Source organism: Chelonia mydas, chromosome 3 (assembly GCF_015237465.2).
Source record: "Chelonia mydas isolate rCheMyd1 chromosome 3, rCheMyd1.pri.v2, whole genome shotgun sequence".
Lineage (NCBI taxonomy): Eukaryota > Metazoa > Chordata > Testudines > Cheloniidae > Chelonia > Chelonia mydas.
The window spans coordinates 64,811,272-64,837,488 of NC_057851.1; the positions used below are offsets into that span (position 1 = coordinate 64,811,272).

The window sequence follows — 26,217 nt, forward strand, 5'->3', positions numbered from 1 at the left end:
AAAATGTAGTATGCAACTTGGTTTTTGTTTTTTTTTTAATAGAAAGAAATATGGTCGTAAGGCTAGCATACAGATTCAGTTCCAGGCTCTGCCACAGCTTTCCTGTGTGTGAATGCACAAGATACTTGAACTCTCTGTTCTTCAGTTCCCATCCGTAAAATGGGGAAAATGATAATCACTTTCTTCCATCCTTTTTCTTCTTGTCCGTTTTAATTGTAAGCTCTTCAGAGATGAGACTGTTTCTTATTATGTTTCTGTATAATACTTAGTACAGCGGGGCTTCGATCTCAGTTAGGCCCCTCTGTTTCTCATTTATAAATTATGATAATGAAGAGGCCATGTTCATTTTTGTAATGTGTGACAGGAATATATACTTTACTCATTAGAATACCTGCAGTTACTTAATTTTTAAACTTGTATTTTCCATCCTGCTGGCCAATTTTGGTAATGGTTCTGCAGTTGTGAGTATATGTATTTTAGTAGTGTTCACTAGGCTTTAACTCACTTGAGTGAAGTGACTATTCACAAGTAAAGTCACTTGTGGAACAGTTTTACCTGGTACTTACAAGGATTACAGTAAAATGATTACATCTGGCCCCTTTTTTAAATATTATTTGTTTCAATTATCTTTGATTATATATCATGTTAGTCTTCTGTTTCAAAATCTTCACAATTTTCTTGCATCTCTTCCTTCACATTTTCTTCTAGTCGCTTACTATTGGTGTTAAATTCCCTTTTTAAAAAAACAAAACAAAAAACCGTACAAATTTATGCAAAATTCATTATAACTAGAATAAGAAGTTGTAAATCTTCAGAGAAACAATTTGTATTATGACTTACTGTAAATGTCTGTCAGATAAATATTTCACAGTCGTGTTCCTTTAAAACCTTATTCCAAGTTTAACACTGGGTTATTTACAAGTTATCAAAAGTTCTTTCAGTGACCTGTCCTTTATTATAGGCATGGCTGGTTGCACCGCCTGTTATTAAGGTTGTCTGTCAGACCCTGCTGTCTGTTACTTACATGCCAAATCTTAACCATTTGGGCTGAAATTTTCTATGCTGGGTGTCTGTCTCAGGCTGACGTTTTTTGGAAGATGTTAGCCAAAACAATTCAACCATTTTCATAGGAGGTAAACATTATTAGTCTATAACCGCCAGCTTTAAATAATAAAAATACCAAAAAGAATGTAACAAATCTGCTAGGAAAACATTCAGTTGATCTACCGTCAGTAAACAGGTTATTTTGTCCCTTTTATCTTTTGATTTTATGGAAGATATAGTGATACTCCTATATTAACCTTCGCGTCCTTTCATGATCGATGCTCCTGTTTAAAGCAGCAATAACATCGCTGATTTTAGTAAGTTGAGTGGGATGGGGAATCTGAGTTAATAGTAAATAAATCTTTTTGTATAGCAGTCAGGCTGTAATATAAAGTTTATTAAAACAACTCATTAATTATACTGATATGTATGGAAAGAGACACATTATTGTTAGTATATGTGCAGTTTTATATATAATATGAATAATGTGCTTTAAGATCTTTGGATGAATGGTACTATAGACACGTAAACATTAAGTCTTACAGTATCTTTCAGGTACATGCTTATAACCATTTTACTGGTGTACAACTTTCCTTTTACTTGTGGCAGATCCAGTATTTGACAAGCTTGTTCTATCCAGAAGCTCTTGAATTGCTTTAAGTAATTAATTGAAACATAAAAAGTGTGAAAATGTTAAGGAAATTCCTTATTCCTGCTTTCCCACAGAGCACCATATTACCACATGCTTGAAAAGAAAACCATTTAGTCAGTCTTCAGTGATCTTGTATTTTTCCTCTCCAGATCGCAGCAGTAGATTGCAAAGATGCCCTGGAAATGATCTGTAACCTAGAGTCTGATGGAGATGAAAAAAGTGCTCTAATTTTATGTGCAGCATTTTTATCTCGTCAGCTACAGCAAGGAGAGATGTACTGTGCCTGGTGAGTTAGGATTTCTTTTTCTTTGTTTCTAAGAGTAAAACTGGATCATTTAGCACTTTAAAAATCTATTGGAAGGAGTAGGGCTTGTCAGCCTTTTTTGAAAAAGAAAAAGAAAAAGCTTAATATAAAATTAATGCTTTTCTAATAACCCATAATAATTAACATCATTACCTTACAATTCTTTGTTTCAAAAGCCATATTGTGGATCAGGCATCAGCAGATGACGTGAGTGCTGAGTCACTTCACTTGACAATAAATTAACTGTGTTACATTGTGGAAACAAATAATTTTACATCTGTTAGGCAGGTCGTCAACGCTGTAATGAAAACTGTCTCAATTTTAGACAACAGTTCTGTTGTCTGGAAGAGCACTTTTCACATAAGTCACCTACTTCTTTCTGCCTATATTAAAAAATGCAGTATTCATTTCATGTGAAAACCTTCCAGCAAGATCTCTCCACAGTCGGATTGAAGCCACATGCTAGTTTAGCAGCATTTGGTAGTTAAAACAAGCTTTCACTGGGCATCCAGGGCAACTGGCAGGTCTCATTGGGAGGCAGCTGACCCTCTAGAACTTTAACTTCAGTCTGGTAAAATTGGTAATTTTGCTGGTTTGGTCCCAGTCCTCCTCCAGGATTTGCTAGTGCTGACTCCTATATCTATGTGACGTATCATTTGAAAATAATGGGACATCGAAGAGTGCAGGGCTTTGCAGTAACGGATCCTGCTGTAGGCTTGGGGCCAATCTTTGTGCATCATTCCACTGGTTATCTAAAACACTCTTGCCATTTACACCTTCAGATCTCCACTTTTTGTTATGAAGAAGCAGTCTGACCTCCATATTTTTACTTAGATTGTTACACTTACACTATTAATTAACTTTATAATGCTAGCTTTCAGAGTAATTAAATATAATAAAGAAATAATGTGTACATAAAGTCTATGCATTAACATAGAATCATGAATATGTAGGGCTGGAAGGGACCGCAAGAGGTCATCTAGTCCATCCACCCATGCCGAGGCAGGATTAGATATACCTAAACCATCCCGACAGGTATTTGTCTAACTTGTTCTTAAAAACCTCCTTTGGCAACCTGTTCCATTACTTAACTACCATTATAGTTAGAAAGTTTTTCCTAATATCTAACCAAAATCTCCCTTGCTGCAGATTAGGCCCATTATTTCTTGTCCAACATTCAGTGGACATGGAGAACAATTGATCATACTTTTCTTTATAACAGCCCTTAACATATTTGAAGACTTAACCACATTCCCTCTGTCATCTTTTCTCAAGACTAAACATAGGTTAAAAAGCCAGGGTTTCTTCATAGTTCAGGTTTTCTAAACCTTTTATCATTTTGGGTTGTTCTCTGGACTCTCTCCAGTTTGTCAACATCTTTCTTCAAATATGGCACCCGAAACTGGACACAGTTTTCCTGCTGAGGCCTCACCAGTGTTAAATAGAGCAGAACAATTACCTCCTGTGTCTTACATCTGATACTCCTATTAATACATCCCAGAACAGATGAACCATGATCTTCTATAAAAGAAAGTATGAATTGTTAGGTTTTTTAGAGAGGCAGCATAAATCCTGTTTCCATCCTTCATATTTTTTTAAAAACTCCAAATTGATCAAATATAGTGGTTGTGTTAGTGCTGCCATTTATATTTTATTCTGTCTTTTAAAACTCTCTATTTCCAGGGAATTGACTCTCTTCTGGAGCAAACTGCAGCAAAGGGTAGAGCCTTCTGTACAAGTGTATCTAGAGAGGTGTCGTCAACTTTCGGTGTTAACTAAGACGGTTTATCATATATTCTTCCTGATTAAAGTAATTAATTCAGAGGTAAGGATACTCTAGAAGGTGAATTTTCATGGCCTTTTGAATGGAACATCAGGATTTGAAAATTTTCTGGATATCTGTTAGGAAGTACTTTAAACCTTCGAGACCTAAGCCTTGCCTACTTATGCAAGTTGTGCCGATTTAAGTAAATCGGTTTATAAACTGATGCAATTACATCACTGCATCCCCCTTTTGGTAGACTTTCTTAAATCACTTGGTAAGGAATTCACTTAAGATGAAGCAATGTAAGACACTCTTAAATTTACTTAAGAATGTCCACACAAAGGGTTGCAGTAACTAAACTGATTAAATTTATTACAACTTTTCATTGTAGACATGAGGGGGAATAGATGTTGCAACTCAGCAGCTGGGAGACAGGAGAGCTATAGCTGAGGGATACGGTCTCCTGTAACATTATTCTACACTCCAAATAGCTTGACAAGTTACTTTAGTGAAGAGAGGAATGTAATGACCTGATATTCTTGATGCTTCAAATATTAATGAAAATAAAATGGGAAAGAAAAAGATTTGAGGAGGAAAATTTGAGACTTTCTCTTAATGTTTTAAACAAGCTGGAAAAAGCAAAAAAACAACTTTGTTGTTGCTTTATGATTCACCATTAAGGGTATGATTTTTGCTTTGAGGGGTAAGTTATGACTTGACTTTGAAGTATTCTACTTTTTATGGATTTAGAACTGATTCTGTATCCTAAACTCAATCTGTGTATCTCAGTTAATCTTGTATGTAGGGTCACCCATTGCTCCAAGTCTCCCCAACATCTTGCTTGTATTATTTAATGTTAATCACTTTAAGTCTTGTTTTCCCTTGAGTTGTTTGTTCTATAGGCTTTGGATCCATAGATAATTGTTTTAAGAGGAAAAACAAGTTGTTTTCGGTTAGTATATCCGGTGGGACTATACTCACTTGTCCTCCACTTCTTCCTTCATTTGAGTTAGTTTACTTTTTAAATTTCGATTGAGTAGAAACAACTGGTTGCATGAAGAGTTGTGGTCCAGACCTTGAGCCATGTGCTTTATATGCCTAATGGTTTTCTTAAAAACAGGAAGTCTTCACTGAAGGAGCTATGAATCATTCTCCCTGATAGTAGAAATTTAAGACTGAGGAATAGGACTGTTTATTCATAAATACTATAGCCTTTCTTCTCATTTACACTCTTTGGCAGTGTAGAGGGACCTTAAAGTGAATATAAATGTAACAGAATTATACAAATGTGGGGCTGGAAGAGACCTTGAGAAATCATCAAGTCCAGCCCCTGTGCTGAGGAAGGAGTAAGTAAACCTAAACCATCCCTGACAAGTGTTTATCCAGCCTGTTCTTAAAAACCTCAAATGCTGGGGATTCCACAGCGTCTCTTGGAAGCCTATTCCAGAGCTTAATTAGCCTGATGGTTAGAAAGTTTCTAATAGCTAACCTAAATCTCCGTTGCTGCAAATTAAGCCTATTACTACTACTTGTCCTACCTTCAGTGGATATGGAGAACAATTGATCATCATCCTCTTTATCACAGCCCTTAACATATTTGAAGACTGTTATCAGGTCCCCCCTGAGTCTTCTTTTCTCAAGACTAAACATGCCCAGTTTTTTTTAAACATTTCCTCGTAAGTCAGATTTTCTAAACCTTCTGTCATTTTTGTTGCTCTCCTTTGGACTCTCTCTAGTTTGTCCACATCTTTCCTAAAGTTTGGCTCCCAGAACTGGACACAGTACTCCAGCTAAGGCCTCACCAGTGCCAAGTTGAGCAGGACAATTACCTCTTGTGTCTTGCATATAACACTCCTGTTAATACACCCTAGAACGATATTAGCCTTTTTTGCAATTACATCATATTGTTGACTCATATTCAATTTGTGATCCACTATAACCTCCAGATCCTTCTCAGCAGTATAACTACCTAGTCAGTTGTTCCCCGTTTTGTGGTTGTGCATGGGATTTTTCGTTCAAGTGAAGTACTTTGCCCCAGGCTATTGAATTTCTTGTTGAACTCAGACCAATTCTTCAATTTGTTAGTTTTGTTTTTAATTCTAATCCTTTCCTCCAAAGTACTAGCACGCCTCCCCAGATTGGTGTCATCTACAAATTTCCACTCCATTATCCAAGTCATTAATGTAAATATTGGATCGTACTGGACCCAAAACTGATGCCTGCAGGGCCCCTTCCATATTTCATAAGTTCTCAAAGATAATTGCTAATGGTTCAGATTGTTTCAGCTATTTCCTTAAGTTCCCTAGGATGAATTTCATGACTTGAATACCTCCCACTTACCTAAATATTCTGTAACTTGTTCTTTCCCACTTTTGGCTTGCATTCCTTTTCCCTTGTTGTTCGTATTAATTGTGTTGAGAATCTGGTCAACATTAACCTTTTTAGTGAAGATTGAAGAAAATAGGCATTAAACACCTCAGCTTTCCTGATGTTATCAGTTATTAGTTCTCCTTCCTTGCTAAGTAGAAGACTTACACTTTCCTTCATCTTTCTTTTCCTCCTAATGTATTTAAAGAACCTCTTCTAATTGCCTTTTATGTCCCTTGCTAGGTGTAACTCGTTTTGGTCCTTCACTTTTTTGATTTTGTCCCTACGTGCTTGTTCCTTTCTTTGGCACTCCTCCTTAGCAATTTGTCCCTGTTTTATAGGATTCCTTTTTGATTCAGCAGTCACTAAAGAGATCCTGATGGAGCCATGTTGGCCTCTTACTGTTTTTCCTTTGCATCAAGATAGTTTGCAGTTGTGCCTTTGATAATATCTCCTTGAGAAACATCCAGCTCTCCTGAACTCCTTTATCCCTTAGATTTTCTTCCCATGGGACCTTATGTACCAGTTCTCTTAGTTTGTCTGATTTTTTTTGTTTTTGTTTTTTTGCCATTGTGCTCTCCACTCCTTCCTTTCCTTAGAACCATGGTCACTTTCACCCAAATTACCTTCCACCTTCACAACAGTTTTTTCTGTGTTGGTCAGAATCAAGTATAAAATGACTGTCCTCCAGTTAAATCCTCCACTTTCTGAAACATAAAGTTGCCCCCAATACATTGCAATAACTTTTATTGGAAATGTTGTGTTTGCTGTATTACTTTTCCAACAGTTTTCCGGGTAGTTAAAATCCCCCATTACTACTCAGTATTGTGCTTTGGATATTTGTGGTCTTTGTTCAAGAAATGCCTCATCCACCTTCTCTTTCTAATTTGGTAGTTTATAGTAGATCCCTACCAGGAAGTCAGCCTTAATTTTTACCCATTTTATCTTTAGCCAGAGACTTTCAACTGGTCTGCCACTCACCTGATTCTCTCTCTCCCAACAAGTGTATACATTCTTGATATATAATGCAGCACCTCTTCCCTTTTTACCCTGCCTGTCCTTGAATAAGCTATACCCCTCTATACCAATAGTCTAGTCATGACACTTACCCCACCAAATCTCTGCCAGGGTAGTGTAAAGTGGCCTTAGTGTAAATGAGAATCAGGGTCCACTTTTCTAGAAAAAATTACCAACAGATGACCTTTTAGACACTTAGGTGAAACACTTAACTAGTATATTAAATATATGTATATGAAAAATATATTGGTAATCAGAATGAAACCTTGTGTTCTCAGTTTAATATCAAGGTGGCTTTGTAACTGTTATGGTAGTCCCTTCAAAAGTTTGGTTTTATATCTTAAATAAAAGATTTAACTACTTTGGTGCTGTGTGTACTGCTATAACTAGTGTAAGTAGGAAGGCTAGAAGACTTACTGATTACCACACTTACCTTCTGCTTCTGTGACCCCAGAGTTCAAGTCCTAAGTTGAAGGTCCTAAGTGAAATGAATCTGATATCAACTGAGTCCCTATCAAAACTATAACATATAATTTGTCATAATTGGACACTTTTATTTGGGAAAGGCCCAGTACTTCATTAGTGCAAAGACTGAACTACTGTACTGTACTACTGAACACACTCCTAAAATAAGTGATCCTAACAGAGCAACATGGGGGAGCCTTCTGCATCTTTCACTTGTGTGTGAATTTTAAAAAGGCTGGTGTTCAAGTTCATCGTCCAGGCTGGAGACCAAGTAACCCAAGCAAAGCACAATGCTCAGGGCTTTATTTCATTGTGGTGCACAGTTCTACAGTGTGAGCTACTAAGCTATCATTTTTTTTAAACTTAAAATGTGAATAATAAACACCTTATTATGATTTGTCTTTACAATTTCTTGAAATTCAGAATTGAACAATGAAAATGATCTTGTATTAACAAATGCAGAAACAGTTCTAGTAAAATGACTTAAAATTTGTCTTTGTACGTTGCAGATTGAAGCTGCTGGACTTGCAACCTGCATTGAACTATGTGTGAAAGCACTGCGCTTGGAATCCAGTGAAAACACAGATGTCAAGATATCCATTTGCAAGACTATCTCCTGTTTGTTACCAGATGATTTGGAGGTTAAACGTGCTTGTCAATTGAGTGAATTTCTTCTTGAGCCAACTGTGGATGCATACTATGCTGTTGAAATGCTGTATAATCAGCCTGACCAGAAATATGATGAAGAGAATCTTCCAATACCAAATTCATTACGCTGTGAGCTCTTGCTTGTATTGAAAACTCAGTGGCCTTTTGATCCAGAATTCTGGGACTGGAAAACTCTGAAACGTCAGTGTCTTGCATTGATGGGAGAGGAGGCATCCATTGTATCTTCGATAGATGAGTTGAATGACAGTGAAGTATATGAGAAGGTCGAAGACTGCCAAGAGGAGAATAAAGAAACTTCTCTGAATGGTCTTGCTGGCAATTTCGATGAAGCTACAAGCCTGCTTAAAGGCATAAGAGATGAAAAGCAGAAAAAGAGAGAAATTAAAAAACTGAGAGAGAGGGGATTCATATCCGCTAGGTTTAGGAACTGGCAAGCCTACATGCAGTATTGCGTGTTATGTGACAAAGAATTCCTTGGTCATAGAATAGTTAGGCATGCACAGAAACACTATAAAGATGGAATTTACAGTTGCCCTATATGTGCACACAATTTTAATTCTAAAGAAACCTTTGTTCCTCATGTAACTCTACATGTTAAGAAGTCTAGTAAAGAGAGACTGGCTGCTATGAAACCACTGAGAAGATTGGGAAGACCTCCTAAAATAGCAACCACCAGTGAAAATCAGAAGGCTGATGCCATATCCAAGCAGGAACAACGACCCATTAAAAAGAATAGTCTTTACTCAGCAGACTTCATAGTGTTCAATGATAATGATGGTTCAGATGATGAAAATGATGACAAAGATAAACCTTATGTACCAGAGATAATACCGGTTCAAAAACCATTGCCTGTTAATGAATTCACTTGTCCGGTAACGTTTTGTAAAAAAGGTTTTAAATACTTTAAAAATTTGATTGCACATGCAAAGGGGCATAAAGATAATGAAGAAGCAAAACGTTTTCTTGAAATGCAAAGCAAAAAAGTGATTTGCCAGTACTGTAGACGACATTTTGTAAGTGTTACTCACCTCAATGATCACTTACAAATGCACTGTGGCAGCAAGCCCTACATCTGCATACAGATGAAATGTAAGGCAGGTTTTAACAGTTATGCTGAGCTGTTAACTCATAGAAAAGAACATCAAGTCTTTAGAGCAAAGTGTATGTTTCCTAAATGTGGCAGAGTGTTTTCAGAAGCATATTTGCTCTATGATCATGAAGCACAACACTATAATACCTATACCTGCAAATTCACAGGCTGTGGAAAAGTTTACCGTTCTCAGAATGAACTAGAAAAACACGGTGAAGATCATAATAAGCAACCTGAAAAAGTGTTAGAGATTGAAGGCCAGACTAATCGAACTGATCTCATTCAGTCTTCAAAAGCTAATGAAAACCCTGAAGGGGTCACTGTAAAAAAGGAATTGGTGTCTTCTCTAGACAATAACACAAGTAACTTTACTGAAGCAGAAAATAATGTGTGGGATCAAATCAAAGTAGAATCAGTTGGGACAGAGAGAGCAAATAAATCAGCCAGCATACCGAGGCAAGCTGATTCCCTATCTGTTGATGGTTTGGAGCACTCTGTCACTGGTCTGGTAAAGAAGGAAGCAACAATTAGAATCAGCAATATCAGGATGCCTGTTCTTAGCCAGAAGGTCCGGGATAACTTTGTAAGAAGAGGAAAGTTAGCTTCTGCAGGCAGTAAAATAGATACCAGTAAATCTGTAGTCCGTCAGTTGTGCTCAGCAGCAGAAGATTCTTGCAGTGATCCTTGTCTTCCAGTTTTCCAGGGAAGAAAGGAGGACGATTGTTTCAGTCAGTCCCAGAATATTCAAAACATTTCTGTAAATTCAGACACACCAAAAACAGAAGCTCTTGCATCAAAAAGCCTAGAAAGACAAGTAAGTAATATGACGCCCTTCAGCATGCAGAATCAGACAGGTTATCGAAACAACTTACCCATTTCCAAACTTGAACTTCAAGACAGTATTAAGAGTGCAACTAATCAGTTTAATTTGCCCCTGAAGACATTAGAGAGTATTATATTTCTTCCATCACAGTCCAGCCTAAGCAGTTCTTTAGTTCCAGCTGTACCACCAGCAGCACCAGTTCAAAAATTTAACTGTCAAGTTGAGGGGTGTACTCGAACCTACAACTCCTCACAAAGTATTGGCAAACATATGAAGGCAGCACACCCTGATCAATACGCTGCTTTTAAAATGCAACGTAAGAATAAGAAAACCAGAAAACCCAGCAATTTGCAAAATATGCCTACTGATGGAAAGATTGTGTATTTTTTGCCATCGCAAGTGGACAACACCAATAGTGCTGCTTTTACATCACAAAACAAAACCAGTGTAAATGCTACTTGCTCAAGTCAGTTGCAACATGTCTCAAATACACTTTTCCCAACCCACTTAGAAACTTTGTCTAATCCAATGATACCTACAGTGGAAAGTGTCATAAATCCAGTCTGTATTAAAAGTGAACCTGAGAGTGTTTTATGTTCCCAAATAGAAAATCTATCCAATACGACTTTACCTTCACAATTAGAAGATCTGGCAAAAACAGTTATGCCTTTGAATATTGACAGTGGTTCAGATCCCTTTCTTCCTTTACCTGCCGAAAGCAATTCCATTTCTCTCTTTCCTTCACCAGCAGACCATGTCCCAAATTCAGTCTTCTCGCAGCTGGAAAACAATACAAATCATTTTTCATCACAACTAGAAGGAAACACTAGTTCTGTTTTTCCAAAGGAGGAAAGTGTTGATGAACCAATCTTTTCTTCTCGAGCAAATAGTGAAAATAACTTCAGTGAAACCACCTCCCAAGTTCCAGCTTCAGAAAAGATGAAAAAAGATCGTGGACGGGGTTCAAATGGAAAAGAAAGGAAGCCAAAACATAACAAGCGAGCAAAATGGCCAGCAATAATTAGAGATGGCAAATTTATCTGTAGTAGGTGTTTCAGAGTTTTTACTAATCCCAGATCACTTGGTGGTCACTTGTCTAAACGGTCTGTTTGTAAACCCATTGAGGGGTCAGAAATTTCTCAAGAAGCCCTGCAGACTAATGGACAATCTTCTCTACTAGCTAGTATGATTCTTTCCTCAAATGTAGGAAACTTGCAGCAACCCCAGGAGTCTACGTTCAATCCAGAAGCATGTTTTAAAGATCCATCATTCCTACAGTTGCTTGCAGCTGAAAACCGTTCAGCTGCTTTTTTGCAGACCATGTTTCCACGGGCTAGTGTGGCTAACTTTAATACTAGTGTGAATGAGGAAGGAAATGAAATTATTAAACAAGCCTTGGAAACTGCAGGCATTCCAAGTACATTTGATAACACTGAAATGCTTCCACATATAGTTACAACTAGCTGTGTCACTGGTACGACTCAGATGAATGCAGCAGTTCTCTCCAATACAACTGTATCCCCTCTCTTGCAGACAGTATGCAACCCAAGTACCCTACTAACAAACCAAAACCGGGCCCTAAACAACAAAATTCCTTCATCGGATGACTGCAACAATTTGTCTGTTTTTGCAACCGATGATTTAATGCTAAACACTATTGAAAATGGCTTGTGTTCTGGCTCATTTTCTAATTCTGTTGCAGCAACACAGAATTTTGCAAGTAATAGTTCACGAGTTTCAGTTATAAATAGTCCCAAGAATTCAGGATCAAGTACCTTGAATAAGAAGGGGAGCAGTGCTTCAAAGAGAAAGAAAAAAGCAGCTACTCCATTGCTTTCACCTAACTCTTCACAAAAATTAGTAGTAAATGATTTAACAGCAATGGGACTTCTAGCCAAAAGCATTGAAGGGAGTGTGCAAGTACCAACAGATAATTGTCAATCAAACTTACTGGCAAACTGTGAGTCTCAGGTGTTGGTAGAAAATCTTACACAAAAACTAAATAATGTTGACAATCAGTTGTTCGTGCCCAGTGTCAAAGAGAACTTAAAAACTAATCTCGAGTCTCATGCGGCATTAGCTCCTTTAACAATAAAAACTGAAAATGGTGACTCCCAAATGATGACTCTGAATGCCTGTGCTCAAGGAAATTCTGATTTACAGATTTCAGAGGACAATGTTATTCAAAACTTTGAGAAAACCCTTGAAATAATTAAGACTGCTATGAATTCCCAAATATTTGAGGTAAAAAATGAAATCCAGGATGCTGTGATTGGGTCAACCAAGAATACACAAGTAAATACTACAGAACTCCCTCCAGCAAACTGTTCACAAAATATTAAGTTACCCAACCATACCCAGTTTGCAGTACGCACTAGGGATGTCATCACTGCAAAGAGTAACTCTTCTCAACCTGAAACTTCTCAAAAGGATGATGTTCAAGTGTTGGAAATTTTAGAGGGTTTGCAGAAACTGAGATTAGAAAATGATACATCCAGTCAGGTGTCTGATAGTGTGTCTCCGTGTCCTCCAGCAGATACACTAGCACCGCTGACTGCTGTTGCTGTTGTATCAACTGAGAGTACATCCCTGGCCCAGCCATCTTCAGAGACAAGTAATATTCAATTTAGTGACAAAGTCCACAAGCCTTTTGTGTGCCAGGACCAAGGCTGTGATTATAGTGCTATGACAAAGGATGCATTATTTAAACACTATGGCAAGGTACATCAATACACTGCAGAAATGATACTGGAAATCAAGAAGCATCAATTGAAGTATGCCCCATTTAAATGTGTTGTAACTACCTGTCCAAAAACATTTACAAGAAATTCAAATCTCCGAGCACACTGTCAGCTGGTGCATCACTTCACAACAGAGGAAATGGTGAAATTAAAAATAAAAAGACCTTATGGAAGACGATCTCATAATGAAGCTATAAACATAACCCAACAGCCTGCTGAAATAAAAAATCTGCAGACTCTAATAATGAAAAGTAAAAACGAACCTCGGTTGGTTAAAGGAATTGAAGTAAAGAAGGAGGCTGTCATACAACCTGTGAAAATCCCAGAAAAGCTAATCCCAGAAAAAAAAAATCCTGAAAAACTGGAAAAACCTCCACAGGTACTTACTGTTCCTCCAGAGCAATATAATGCAGTGTCTTTCAGTAATATACAGATACAGCCAAAAGTACGCAAAATTAGGAGGCATCGGAAAGAGAAAGAAGAAAGAAAACGCAGGAAACCAGTAACCAAATCTCTTGAGTTTCCTACTAGATATAGTCCTTACAGACCATACCGATGTGTCCATCAAGGCTGTTTTGCAGCTTTTACAATACAGCAAAACCTGATTCTTCATTACCAGGCTGTTCACAAATCAGATTTGCCTGCCTTCCCTGTGGAGGTTGAAGAAGAAAGTGAGCCAAGTAAAGAAGAATGTGATGAAACTGAAACCAAACAGACTGTGAAAGAATTCAGGTGTGAAGTGAGTGACTGCTCGAGAATATTTCAAGAGGTTACTAGTCTGATACAGCATTATATGAAGCTTCATGAGATGACTCCTGAGGAAATCGGAAGCATGAAATCAGCCCTGGATGTTGGAAGATTTCCATGTGATCAGTCTCAGTGTAAATCTTCATTTACAGCCTATTTTAATTATATTCTACATCTTGAGACAGATCATGGGATTAAGATAAGGCCAAACAAAGTAGAAGAAGATGGCATATACAAGTGTGATTGTGAGGGTTGTGATCGTATGTACGCAACTAGATCAAACCTTCTAAGACACATTTTTAATAAACATAATGATAAGCATAAAGATCACTTAATAAGACCCAGGCGATTAACACCAGGTCAGGAAAATATTTCCAGCAAGGCAAACCAAGAGAAGCCAATAAAGTCTAAACATAGAGGACTGAAACACAATAGGTCAGGAAAGGAAGGAAACAGATTGTCGATAAAGACCAAACGAAAGAAAAATGTTAATTTGGAAAGCAAGAATACAAAAGGTGGGCAAATTCAAGAAAACAAGGATTATTCCCTGAAACGTGGAAAACATGTGTATTCGATAAAGGCTATAAATGATGCCTTATCTGAATGTACAAGCAGATTTGTAACACAGTATCCTTGTATGATAAAAGGATGTTCCTCAGTTGTTACAAGTGAGAGTAATATAATTAGACATTATAAATGTCATAAGTTATCTAAGGCATTTACTTCACAACACAGAAATCTTCTTATTGTCTCAAAAAAACACTCTGTCTCGCAAGTAAAGGAAGCATCCTCTGAACAAGAGGAAGCTAATAAAAAAAGTGATGTGAAAGAGTCTGATCCATGTGTGCCAGAGAGCAGTGATGACTTGAGTAGCTCTGCATTACCACAGAGTGAAATTGAAAAAGGCGAGAAAGATGAAGTAGATGAACTGACAGAACTCTTCATTACTAAACTGATTAATGAGGATTGCACATGTGCTGAAAATCCAGCTAAGACCTCTTCCAGTGTAAATAGTAACTTTCAGGAATCTGTCTCCTGCCACTCAGAAAAGCAAAAATCTAATAATTTAAAGAGAGCAAATAAAGAAAAAAACCTCTCTCAGAATAAAAAGAGAAGACTTGAGAAACCTGAAGAAGTACTGGCAGTTGAATTAAGTAGCATGCGTAGGGAGGAAGAGACTGCTGTTGCTATTCAGACTGCTGAAGAGCAGCCCACAACTTTCGATTGGAGCTCATTTAAGCCTATGGGATTTGAAGTATCATTCCTCAAGTTCCTTGAAGAGTCTGCTGTGAAGCAAAAGAAAAATGCTGAGAGAGACTACCATAGCAGTGGAACCAAAAAAGGGTCTAATTCAAACTCAAAAAAATCCAATGAAAAGACCTCGTTGGCAAGTAGTAATGTTACATGGTCCTGTTCTGAAAGTGAAACCCTTGTACAGTTTGCCAACCCATCACAACTTCAGTGTAGTGATAAAGTAAAAATAGTTTTAGACAAGACTCTTAAAGACTGCACTGAGCTTGTGTTGAAGCAACTTCAGGAAATGAAACCTACTGTCAGTCTCAAAAAACTTGAAGGACATTGGGAGGATGATCCAGCAGCTACAGTTGCAAAAGAAATTCTTGTGGGTAATGAGGAAGGGGAATCACATTACTGATAACTGTGTTTTAAACATGACCTGTAATACATTTTTATTTTGAATAGGAAGCCATCAAGCATGCTAGTAATTGTGAAGCTTTTTTATTTTGTTGAAGTGATTTAACCTAGCAGAAACATGACATTAGTCATGTAAATTTCTTATTTGTTTTTATCCCTATGGGACTTGAGGAACAGAATCATTGCTTCAGTTTTGTAAATAGTTGATCAGAACTTCAACTTTCTATCAAATTGTCCTTTCCATTAACTAAATCTTTGTGAATTGTCTGTGATTGGTATCTTTCACCAGGTCACTTCCCATGTATAACAGTACTCTTTATTTGTAGATACATTTTTTGTATATATTTATTATTGTAAATCATTTGCTGCCACCAGCAGTCTGTAAGTCTAAACTATTAAATGACACATTTATATTCGGAATTTTAATTTGTAACTGAGCGATCAAGTTTTTAAAATTGTCCTTTAATCGTTTTAAATTAAGAACTTTTTGAACTAAACCTAGATAAGTCTGCCATATCCAGTTTATTTTGCTTAAAGCATTTATTTACAGGAAAGGAGCTGGATAAGATCACATTTCATATGTTCAACACATACTGACAGTTCTCATTTTTTGTAAATTTTAACATCCATTATCTTTGGATGGTATTCATATGTAGTTAAGTCATAAATTTAAATAGTTTTCCTATAACTACATTTTTCATTGCTTTTAATTGGATACAAAGCTATTATGATTCCATAATACAATGGAAATGTGAATAAAAATAGTTTGCTACATTGGAGATTTTAAACAGCATTTGGTATTGAAGAACCTGTTGTGAATGTGATAGAAAATTAGTAGTGTGGAGCAGTGTATATATTTGAGGTGGTGATTTGTGAAGTAGCCCAGTATTGCCTTAAATAAAATCACATTTCATTTCTTGTTTTATACATGTGATCTTATGAAGGTTATTTTTGCTTCTATAACTTAGATTGATGTATAGTTTAATTTTTTTGTTTAAAAAAATGCTACTTCAGAAACAGTGGGATTTGGGGGAGGTTTGGTTTTTTGTTTTTTAAATAATGGCTTTATAAACAGGTTTATTTTGACCATACCAGTGTGGTATCTATCTATAAATGAGTCCTTATGCCATGACATTTAAAACTGAATAAGTGGAGCACTTTCTAAAAAGAAAGGTGGAGATTGTAAACTTAGAGACAAAATATCTGTACTCTATAGATGGCATAGGTTCCCTCTGCACTCACCTTTCCTCTTGCTGACTGTTTTTGGCAACTGTTTTGCCTACTCCATATTTCCACACTGGAATGAGCCTTAGAAGCAGTGCCACTTGTCATAACTGGGATTTGTAAGATCGCTCTTTATGCTGCTAACTGCAGTAACAAGTATCTAATTTATTTAGTAACCAAAACAGTAAATACATTAGTGGGAGCTGTCGTTATCCAAGAAAACCTAAAATGTTTTAAAACAATATATAATGTGGTAAACCCAGGACAAACAGCTACGGTGGGGCGGAGTAATTAGTCCTAGGGGATTAAAAGGCCCCTCCCTATCCACTGAGGAGAGAGAACCAGGAGGCAATAAGGTTCAGCTGGAAAAGGGGTTGCTAGGGAACCAGGTAGGTTCACCTGACTCCAACTACTTGAGACCTTTTCAAACCCTCCCCTGCATGGAAGGAGGGGAGGAGTGAGGGAGTGAGAAGAGCAGGGAAGCTGCCAGTAGGCTGTTTGCAGCAAGACACCAAACCTTCCCAGTAGGGAGGCTGCACTCCCTCCCCAGAAGGGAAGGAAAACCAAGTACAAGGAATTGACTGAGGAGAGGAGTAGCAGGACCCTGTGCCACCTATAAGGATTTGCCTTGCCCCAAACCTGAGTCTCCAAGGCTAAAAAGGACTGAGCCTGCTGAGGCGAAGAAGGTATTTTGCCACACTTGGTGTCAGGGGTGGCATGCGGTGAGTGAATAAGGCTCTGTGGCAAGCCATCTCAGGGCAGGGTAAATCACCCCCCCCCCCCCCCCCGCCAAATGGAGGACGTAGTGAAGGCATTGATAAAGGCCACTGTGGCCCAACAAGAGGTTACCAGGGTACAGATGGCTGCTCAGCAAGAGTCAGTACACGTCCAACAGGAGACGAACCAATTACTGATGAACCAGGTGGCCCAAGATCAAGCCACCCTGAATGAAGTAGTGAACCAATTAAAAGCCCTGACCGCGCTGATGCACGGGCCTGGCTGCTGCGGGCAAGTAACTATTTACAGAAGATGACTAACGGACGACAATATAGAGGCGCATCTCCTCGCCTTCAAGAGGACGGCACCGTGGGAGGCCTGGCTCCAAGACCAGTGGGCAGGTATCCTGGCTCCATTTCTATGTGGGGAGCCCCAGAAGGCCTATTTCAACATGACCACAGAGACAGCTATGGATTACCCCCAGCTGAAGGCGAAAATCCTCTCAAGGTCAGGTGTGACGCCAGCCATATGGGTCCAGCGCTTCCATGAGTGGAAATACCAGGACAGCAAACCGCTGAGGTCCCAGCTATTTGATTTAATTGACTTCGCCTGGAAGTGGCTCCGCCCCAAGACCCATGGGCCAGAGAAGATAGTGGAAATCCTCGTGTTGGACAGGTACATGAGCGGTTGCCGCTGGACATATGAGGGTGGGTTGGCCAAAATCATCCTTCCTCTTATGATGAACTAGTTGCTCTCATAGAGAGACACCTAGCAGCCCCAGCACTTTCTCGGACCACCGGGGAAGGAAGGTGCCAGAATCAGAGACAAGTCTCTGCACTGAGGCCCTGGTTTTCCCTAGCTCCAGGCCAGACTATGGAGGGGAGGAAGGAGGTGGAAGAGCAACCAGAGGTCCCGGAGAGACTTGAGGACTGGGGGAGAAAGGCTCGGGGGAGAAAGTCCAGTAGCCTGAAAAATTGGGGACTGCCCCGAGCAGGGTACCGATGTTATGCATGTGGCGAATTGGGGCATATCGCTGTCCAATGCTCAAATCTAGACGAGCCCGTGCAATGCAAACTAGGAGATATATGGGGACCACGTGATCTAATAAGTCTAGAGTAGGGGTAGCAATGGTCTCTCATAGATACTAGACCCCATTAAGATGAATGGTATAGAGACCACCGCGTTAGTAGACTCGGGAAGTGCAATCACGCTGGTCTCGGGAAAGCTGGTCAGGCAGGACCAACTATCCCGGGCCAAATGCTCAGGAATATCCTGTGTGCATGGGGATGTCCGTTACTACCCGACCATCCCTGTAAAAATAGAAGTTCTCAGAAACGCCACTACGTCCACTAAGGTTACGGTGGGAGTAGTTCCAAAACTCCCCTACCCAGTCCTTATCAGACGAGACTTCCCAGGATTTGATAGCCTATTCTCTGGGGAGAAGGTGGAAGAAAGTAATGAACCTGGGACCCAGGGGGTGGCCCAGATAGATAACCCCCCTCACCCCTGGCCTTCCGTGAATTTGGCCAGGATTTGTTCTCCCCGCCGGGAAAGCCCCGGAAGGCTTGGAGGGAACAGAGGGTGGATAAAAGGAGGGGAACGAGGCTCTTGACTCCGTACTAGAAATCTATGCTTGTAGGGGAAAGAGGTGGCTCAGTGGACAGCGGGGCAGGGTAGGCAATCAACGACCCAATCGCTGGACCTAGTTCCCTGGGGGTTTTCCCTGAGGAGGAGACAGAGGTAGATCCCCCTGAGTTTGGACAAATGGGGACCTCACTCGGGAATTTTGGTCAGGATCAGGCCAATGATCCAATATACAGCAATATTCGTAAAGAAATAGTCGAGGTAAATGGGGTCCCCGTGGAGGGGAGAGTTAAGGGCCCAGGGCCATATTATGTGATTAAGGGTGATCTGCTATACAGAGTAGTCTGGATCCAAGAGCAAGTTGTAGAACAACTCTTGGTCCCACAGAAGTGGCGTGATGGATCTGGCCCACAGCCATCTGTTTGGGGGCCATCTAGGGGTAGATAAGACCCTTGATCAGATTCTGCAGAAATTTTTTTTGGCCCAGCATTTATGCGGTGGTCTGGTGGTATTGTACCTCCTGTCCAGAATGTCAAATACATGGATCCTGACCACACCTAAGGGCCCCTTTGGTACCTGTACCAATTTTTGAAATCCCATTTGAGCGAATAGCTATGGACCTAGTAGGGCCATTGGAGAAGTCAGCCCGGGGTCATCGGTACATTCTGGTAGTACTAAATTATGCCACCCAATATCCCGACGCCGTACCCCTACGGAACACTATGTCCAAGACCATAGCCGAAGAATTAGTCCGGATTTTTTCCAGAGTAGGGATACCTAAAGAGATCCTGATGGACCAAGGGACTCCCTTTGTGTCTAAGTTAAAGAAGGACTTATGTACAATGCTCCATATACGGACTCTCAGGACATCAGTCTATTATCCCCAGACTGATGGTCTTGTCGAATGCTTCAATAGAACATTGAAGAACATGCTACGGAAAGTGGTTAGTCATGACAGGAAAGACTGGTTTCAGAGTAGCAGCAGTGTTAGTCTGTATCCGCAAAAAGAAAAGGAGTACTTTTGGCACCTTAGAGACTAACAAATTTATTTGAGCATAAGCTTTTATGAGCTACAGCTCACTTCATCGGATGCATGTAGTGGAAAATAAAATCTCCCCGCTGTATTTTCCACTACATGCATCCGATGAAGTGAGCTGTAGCTCACAAAAGCTTATGCTCAAATAAATGTTAGTCTCTAAGGTGCCACAAGTACTCCTTTTTGGGAAAGACTGGGACGCTCTGCTGCCTTACTTGCTGTTTGGAGGTTCCCCAAGCTTCCACTGGATTCTCCCCATTCGAGCTGTTATATGGTCGCCACCCCAGGGTCGTATTGGACATGGCCAAAGAGGACTGGGAAGAACAGCCAAATCCCTGGAGAAATGTCGTTGAACAAGTGTTGCAAATGAAAGGATAGCCCAAGTTGCCCCCCTTGTGTGTGAACACCTGGAGAAGGCCCAAGGAGCCCAACCGTCATACTACAATTGCCAAGCAATGACCCAGAAGTTCCAGGTGGGAGAACCGGGTCATATTATCTCGTAATGGTGCTCATACCCATGGCAGAGAGCAAGCTCCTGGCCAGGTGGCAGGGGCCATATGAGATGATAGAAGCCATAGGAGACGTGGACCATAATGTTTGACAGCCGGATCACTGGAAGCTGGAGCAGATCTGCCATATAAATCTGCTGAAACCATGGCAGGATAGAGAAGTGCATGTGGTTGGTTGCACTAGGGGCACCATCCCCTAAAAGCAACCAGCCCGAACAAGTGGAAGTATCCCCGGAGTTGACTCCGGAGCAACAATCTGAAGTGATCAGCCTGATTAAATACAACCAGGATGTGTTCTCGGAAAAGCCAGGCAGGACTACTGAGGTTCACCATCACATCCTCATAGAGCCTGGAGTGAAGGTGAACGTCAAGCCATACCAGAACCCGGAGGCCAAAAGAGAGGAGATCAGGACAGAGGTCAAGAAAATGCTGGCCTTAGAAGTCATTGAAGAATTTCATAGCCAATGGTCAAGTCCAGTGGTTTTAGTGCCTAAGCCGGATTGCAGCGTGAGGTTCTGCAACGACTTCCGAAAGCTGAGTGAGGTGTCCCAGTTTGAGGCGTACTCTATACCCCAAGCTAATTGGCAGATTGGGAAAAGCATGGTTTATGTCTGCCCTTGACCTGACCAAGGGCTATTGGCAGATCCCCCTGGCCAAAGGCGACAAAGAAAAGACAGCCTTTGCAACTCCAGAGGGACTATATCAGTACACCATCCTCCCCTTTGGGTTGCATGGGGCTCCCGCTACTTTCCAAAGGCTCATGGACAAACTGTTGCGACCACATGGCAAGTACGCGGCAGCCTACCTCGACGATGTCATCATATGTAGCCCCTACTGGGGGACACACTTGGAGAAGGTGGAGGCAGTGCTGGATACCCTGAGGAAGGCGGGGTTGACGGCAAACCCCTCCAAATGTTCGCTCAGGCTAGCTGAAGACAAATACCTTGGGTATATAGTGGGGAGGGGCGTGGGGAGGCCAGAACTCAACAAGTTAGAAGCTATACAGAAGTGGCCCCGACCGCGCCGAAAAAAACAGGTCAGAGCATTCCTGGGACTAGTGGGGTACGATAGATGGTTCATTCCCCACTTTGCCAACAGGGCATGCCCATTAACAGACCTAACGAAAGCTCGGGCCCAGACATAGTAAGATGGACGACCACGGCTGAAGACGCTTTTTCAGATCTACGGACAACCCTCTGCACAGACCCCATACTCGTGGCCCCAGATTTGGGGAAGGAGTTTATCCTACAAACCGACGCCTCTGATGTAGGGATGGGGGCAGTACTTTCACAAATGGTCGGGGATGATGAACACCCCATCCTCTTCCTCAGTAGGAAGCTCCTGCCTAGGGAACGGAAATAAACCATTGTCGAAAAAGAATGCCTGGCAGTAAAATGGGCTGTAGAAAGCCTCCGCTACTATGTACTGGGATGGAGGTTTACCCTTGTCACGGACCATGCCCCTCTGCAGTGGATGCACCAAAACAAAGACAAAAATGCGAGTGTGACGAGATGGTTCCTGTCGCTTCAACCCTTCCATTTCAGAGTACAACTTAGGTTTGGAATCCAACATGGCAATGCGGATGGCCTGTCGATAGTGCACTGTTTGCCGACCCAAGTAGCCCAATCCCTTAGTGTTGGGGGGGGGGGAGATATGTGGTAAACCCAGAACAAACAGCTACAAAGGGGGACGGGGGTAGCAATTAGTCCCAGGGGATTAAAAGGCCCCTCCCTATCCACTGAGGAGAGAGAACCAGGGGGCAATAAGGTTCAGCTGGAAGAGGGGTTGCTAGGGAACCAGTTAGGTTCACCTGACTCCAACTACTTGAGACCTTTTTAAACCCTCCCCTGCGTGGAAGGAGGTGGGGGAGTGAGAGATTGAGAAGAGCAGGGAAGCTGCCAGTAGGCTGTTTGCAGCAAGACACCAAACCTTCACAGTAGGGAGGCTGCACTCCCTCCCCAGAAGGGAAGGAAAACAAGCACAAGGGACTGACTGAGGAGAGGAGTAGCAGGACCCTGTGTCACCTATAAGGATTTGCCTTACCCCAAACCTGAGTCTCCGAGGCTAAACAGGACTGAGTCTGCTGAGGCGAACAAGGTATTTTGCCACAATAAGATTATCCTTAACTTACACGGAACCAGCCAGCTATATTGTTTGGTACCAAAAATCATTTTCCTAGGATTCTCTGTTCTTGGACAAAACCTACCTTCAGTGGTATAAAATGGTCTTTATCTTGACTGCTGTTTGCTTGATTTTTCTACAAATTTGCCTCACTCCCATGTAATCCTCTTTTCATTAAATACTACATTTGATTGCTTTAAACTTCTCACCTATAATCTTTGACAGCTGACTTGAATATTGGTGTAAAAGACATTTTTATTCAGAGCAAAATGAAATCTATTTTGAGGATGCAGATAATGTAAAAATATGTCGGAGGAGAGAGAATAGTAATTAAACCTTGTGAACAATCTGTCACTATCTGGTCTTAAAGTGACTACCACTTAACACAAAAACAAACGCTCTTGTGTGAAGTTAACCCCATTAGCTGTCAGTAGTAACGTTCATCTGCTTTTGAGCCACTAAACCATTGCTGCCTCCAAATCAAGAAAGCAACCATGCCTACTAAACGTAAAATCAAAACATTCTTAGATTTTAAGGTCATAAGGGGCCATTGTGATAGTTTACTTTGACCTGCAGAACACCGTCCATAGGACTTCCTTGAATTAATTCCTGCTTCAGCTCCAGTTATATGGTTGAACTAGATCATATCTTTTTAGAAAAACATCCAGTCTTGTAAAAAGGCCTAAAATTCTTATTGGGCTATTGGGCACTTTCAGGTGAATGATTATGTGATAATCAAAGGTATGCGGTCAGCAGACTTCACTTCTGTATAAAATTCCATACTCTCATTAGCACCTGTCCTTATATAAGAAGTAAACATGATAACTTTATACACACACACAGAGAAAGAGAGAGTTTATGATTGCATTTCAGACTTAGCAGTGAATCCATACTGTCCATAATCACTTGTGTTTGTAATTAGTTTTTGTCAACGGTTAGTACCTAGGGACCAGATCCACAAAGGGACTTAGGCTTTGTGGATTTCAGTGTTAGTCCTGTGATTTTGTAGGCACTGTGTTGCTGAGCACTGCAACACCTAAGTTAGGTGTCTAGGTTCCCTATACAATGAATGGGGAGAATTAGCTGCCTTACAATGAGATCCACAAAAGCCAGCATGTTAGATGCTGTGGGGGATGCTAACCGGAGGGGGCAGTGCTAAGCCCAACCTCGTTCTCAGAGAGCTGCCTCCTTGCAGGCCAGGCTTTGGTGATTATCTTCTGCTTAGCAATCCATGAATGGGAACTCGTTTCCTGGTCTTGTGCAGCTTAGATACCTCTGGTGTTTCTTGTGAGAATGAGTTAGGAGCCTGCCTTGCTCCTCTTTCCACACAAAATGTTGAGAGGAGAGGCACCTGCATTATACCTTTTGTCCCAGGGGATAGAGCACTCACCTAAGATGTGGGCGACCCAAGTTCAGTTCCCCTCTCCACCAGAGGGTGGGGGAGAAAGGGTCTGAACAGGATCTCCTACTTCTCAGGAGAGTGCTCTAACCACTGATTGGGGTGGGAGGGTTCCCTTAGTCTCTCCTATTGAAGCTGTGAATAGATAATGAAAGAGTGATTTGAGCAAGGGGACTGGACCTTGGGTCTCCCACTTCCTGAAAGGGGAGGGGTTGCCCTAACTTCTGAACTGCAGAGTCATTCTCCCTCTCACCCAATGACTAAATATTTATCCATGGTCATTGGGTCAGAGAGAGAGAGAGTGGGAAGGAAGCTGTAGTCCAGTGGTTAGGGCAGCTCCTTGTAAGGAGAGAGACCTGGTCCAGTCCTCCCTGCTCCAATCACTTCATTATTTCATACACAGTGGACCAACTTCAACAGGAGAGACTGTGGGAACCCCACATCAGAATATCCCATAGCTCAGTGGTTAAAGCACTCTCCTGAGAGGTAGTTGAATAGGAGTCTCCCACCTCCCCCTCTGACAGAGAAGGGGGAACAGATGTCTCCCACATCCCAGTCAAGTGCTCTAACCACGGTTCTGAGACTTATAAGATGGGTACTAACACCACTACTACTTCTGGATGGATATTGAATGGGACCCAATTTGATAGGTGTTCTGCAGCTGTGGCAGGGGAATAGGCATCCAGGTGCCTAGAGGGAGGCAGCAGTGTATGTGCCCAGAGGCTGAAACTTAGGCATCAAGGGAACTTTTACCCTGTAAACTTAGGCGCTAAATGAGCTTACGTAATTACAGAATTTGATTATAGTTTTGTGGTTTGTAATGGAGCCAAAACTGGGACTTAAGTACCTAACTAACTTTGTGGATCTGGGCCTAGGTTTTCATGCCTTCCCATGGAATGAAAATTCCATGAGAATATTGTGGTGCAGTATTTGGTTTTATGTTTGCATTCACAGGTACTACATTGGCATGTTCTAAAATCCAAAAAATTTACCATTGATATCAATGTTCAGGAAATCATTTCTATTCATAGTCTGTTTAATAATATGGAGCCTAACACCAGTTGACAATATCTCTGAGAAATTATTATTCTCCATCTTCCGTCCTTCCCCACATTCAGAAACAAAGTCAGACCTTTGGGGACAATACCAAAACAAAGTGGTCATTTAGTCCTCACTGGACAACTTGTTAACTGGATATTTGGTGCCTGATTAAAGAGTAGTCTAGTGCCACAGTGTAGTATTTTTCCTTATAAATAAAACATTTGAAAAGCAGGTTTTGTATTTTTAAAGTAGTTTTGATTGAAAATATTATGAAGTGCAAAGGATCCTGAGATTTGGCAAAAGTGTGTTTCTTCTAGGAAAAGTGAGTGCAAAAAGAGTACCTAATTATTTAATAGATCTGTTCCTTATGTGTATTCAGTCATATCTGTTCCCTTTAGTGACAAAAATATGTTTGTAATGTTTCTCACTTGTGTTGGCTCAACGGTGCTGAGAATCGGCTGAAATATTTTCCTTTGTGCATTATCAGTAGAATTGCTTCCTAAGTTCCATTCAGGTACACTAAAAGAAACGGCATTGTACATATCTGATGGCCTTTTTAATAACTTTTTCAAATGTACTCTGTTTACATGTGTAAATATGTTTGATTCTGTCAGCCCTACAAACTTAACCCGTGAACTGAGTCAAGCTGGGCTTTTTTTCCCCCCATATACCACTGACAGTTGAGACAATAGTCATGGATAATGCCATTTTAAAACCAGGTCTGCACTTCAAACTTTATTATCCAATTTTCTTTAATTTTGCCTCAGTCTTGCAGAAAACATTTTATAGTCATTATTGACCTCTGAACTTTCAAAGTATGCAGCTGAAAATATAAACTCACTGAAGTAAACAAGTAGATCCCAAATCTAGAATTGTATACCCAAATCCAGAATAGCAGAGTGAAAATGTAAGATGCTTTGAGTGATTAATTCTGATGTTAGATTTATTTTTAAAACACAAGTTGACATCTTTAAGATATGGAATCAGAGTTCATAAGATCCTGCCCCATACATGAGGACTGATTATTTCAATTTTGTATAAAGGAGAATAGTGGGTTTGCAGGAAGTTCTACTGCACAGCTCATTTTATTTCTGGGTAGTCTTTCCCTTGTTGCTCTCCTCTGTGGTGGTAAGTGAAATTTGCTTGGGATTAATAGATGTCTGTGCCAGAAGGGACCATTGTGATAGTCTATCTGACCTGCATAACACAGGCCATAGAACTTCCCCAAAATAATTCCTAGAGGATATAT

At 40.5% G+C, this 26,217-nt stretch overlaps 1 protein-coding gene across 1 annotated transcript in view; it reads left to right on the forward strand.

Annotated features, from left to right (window-relative positions):
• The window catches only part of ZNF292 (zinc finger protein 292), a 61,067-nt gene extending 44,803 nt beyond the window's left edge, over positions 1 to 16,264 (forward strand). The window contains exons 6-8 of the mRNA XM_037894430.2: positions 1,846 to 1,982; positions 3,684 to 3,825; positions 8,124 to 16,264. Coding sequence (XP_037750358.1) covers positions 1,846 to 1,982; positions 3,684 to 3,825; positions 8,124 to 15,338 — 7,494 coding nt within the window. The 3' untranslated portion in view covers positions 15,339 to 16,264. The remainder of the gene's footprint in view (positions 1 to 1,845; positions 1,983 to 3,683; positions 3,826 to 8,123) is intronic.
• Positions 16,265 to 26,217: the final 9,953 nt, after the last annotated feature.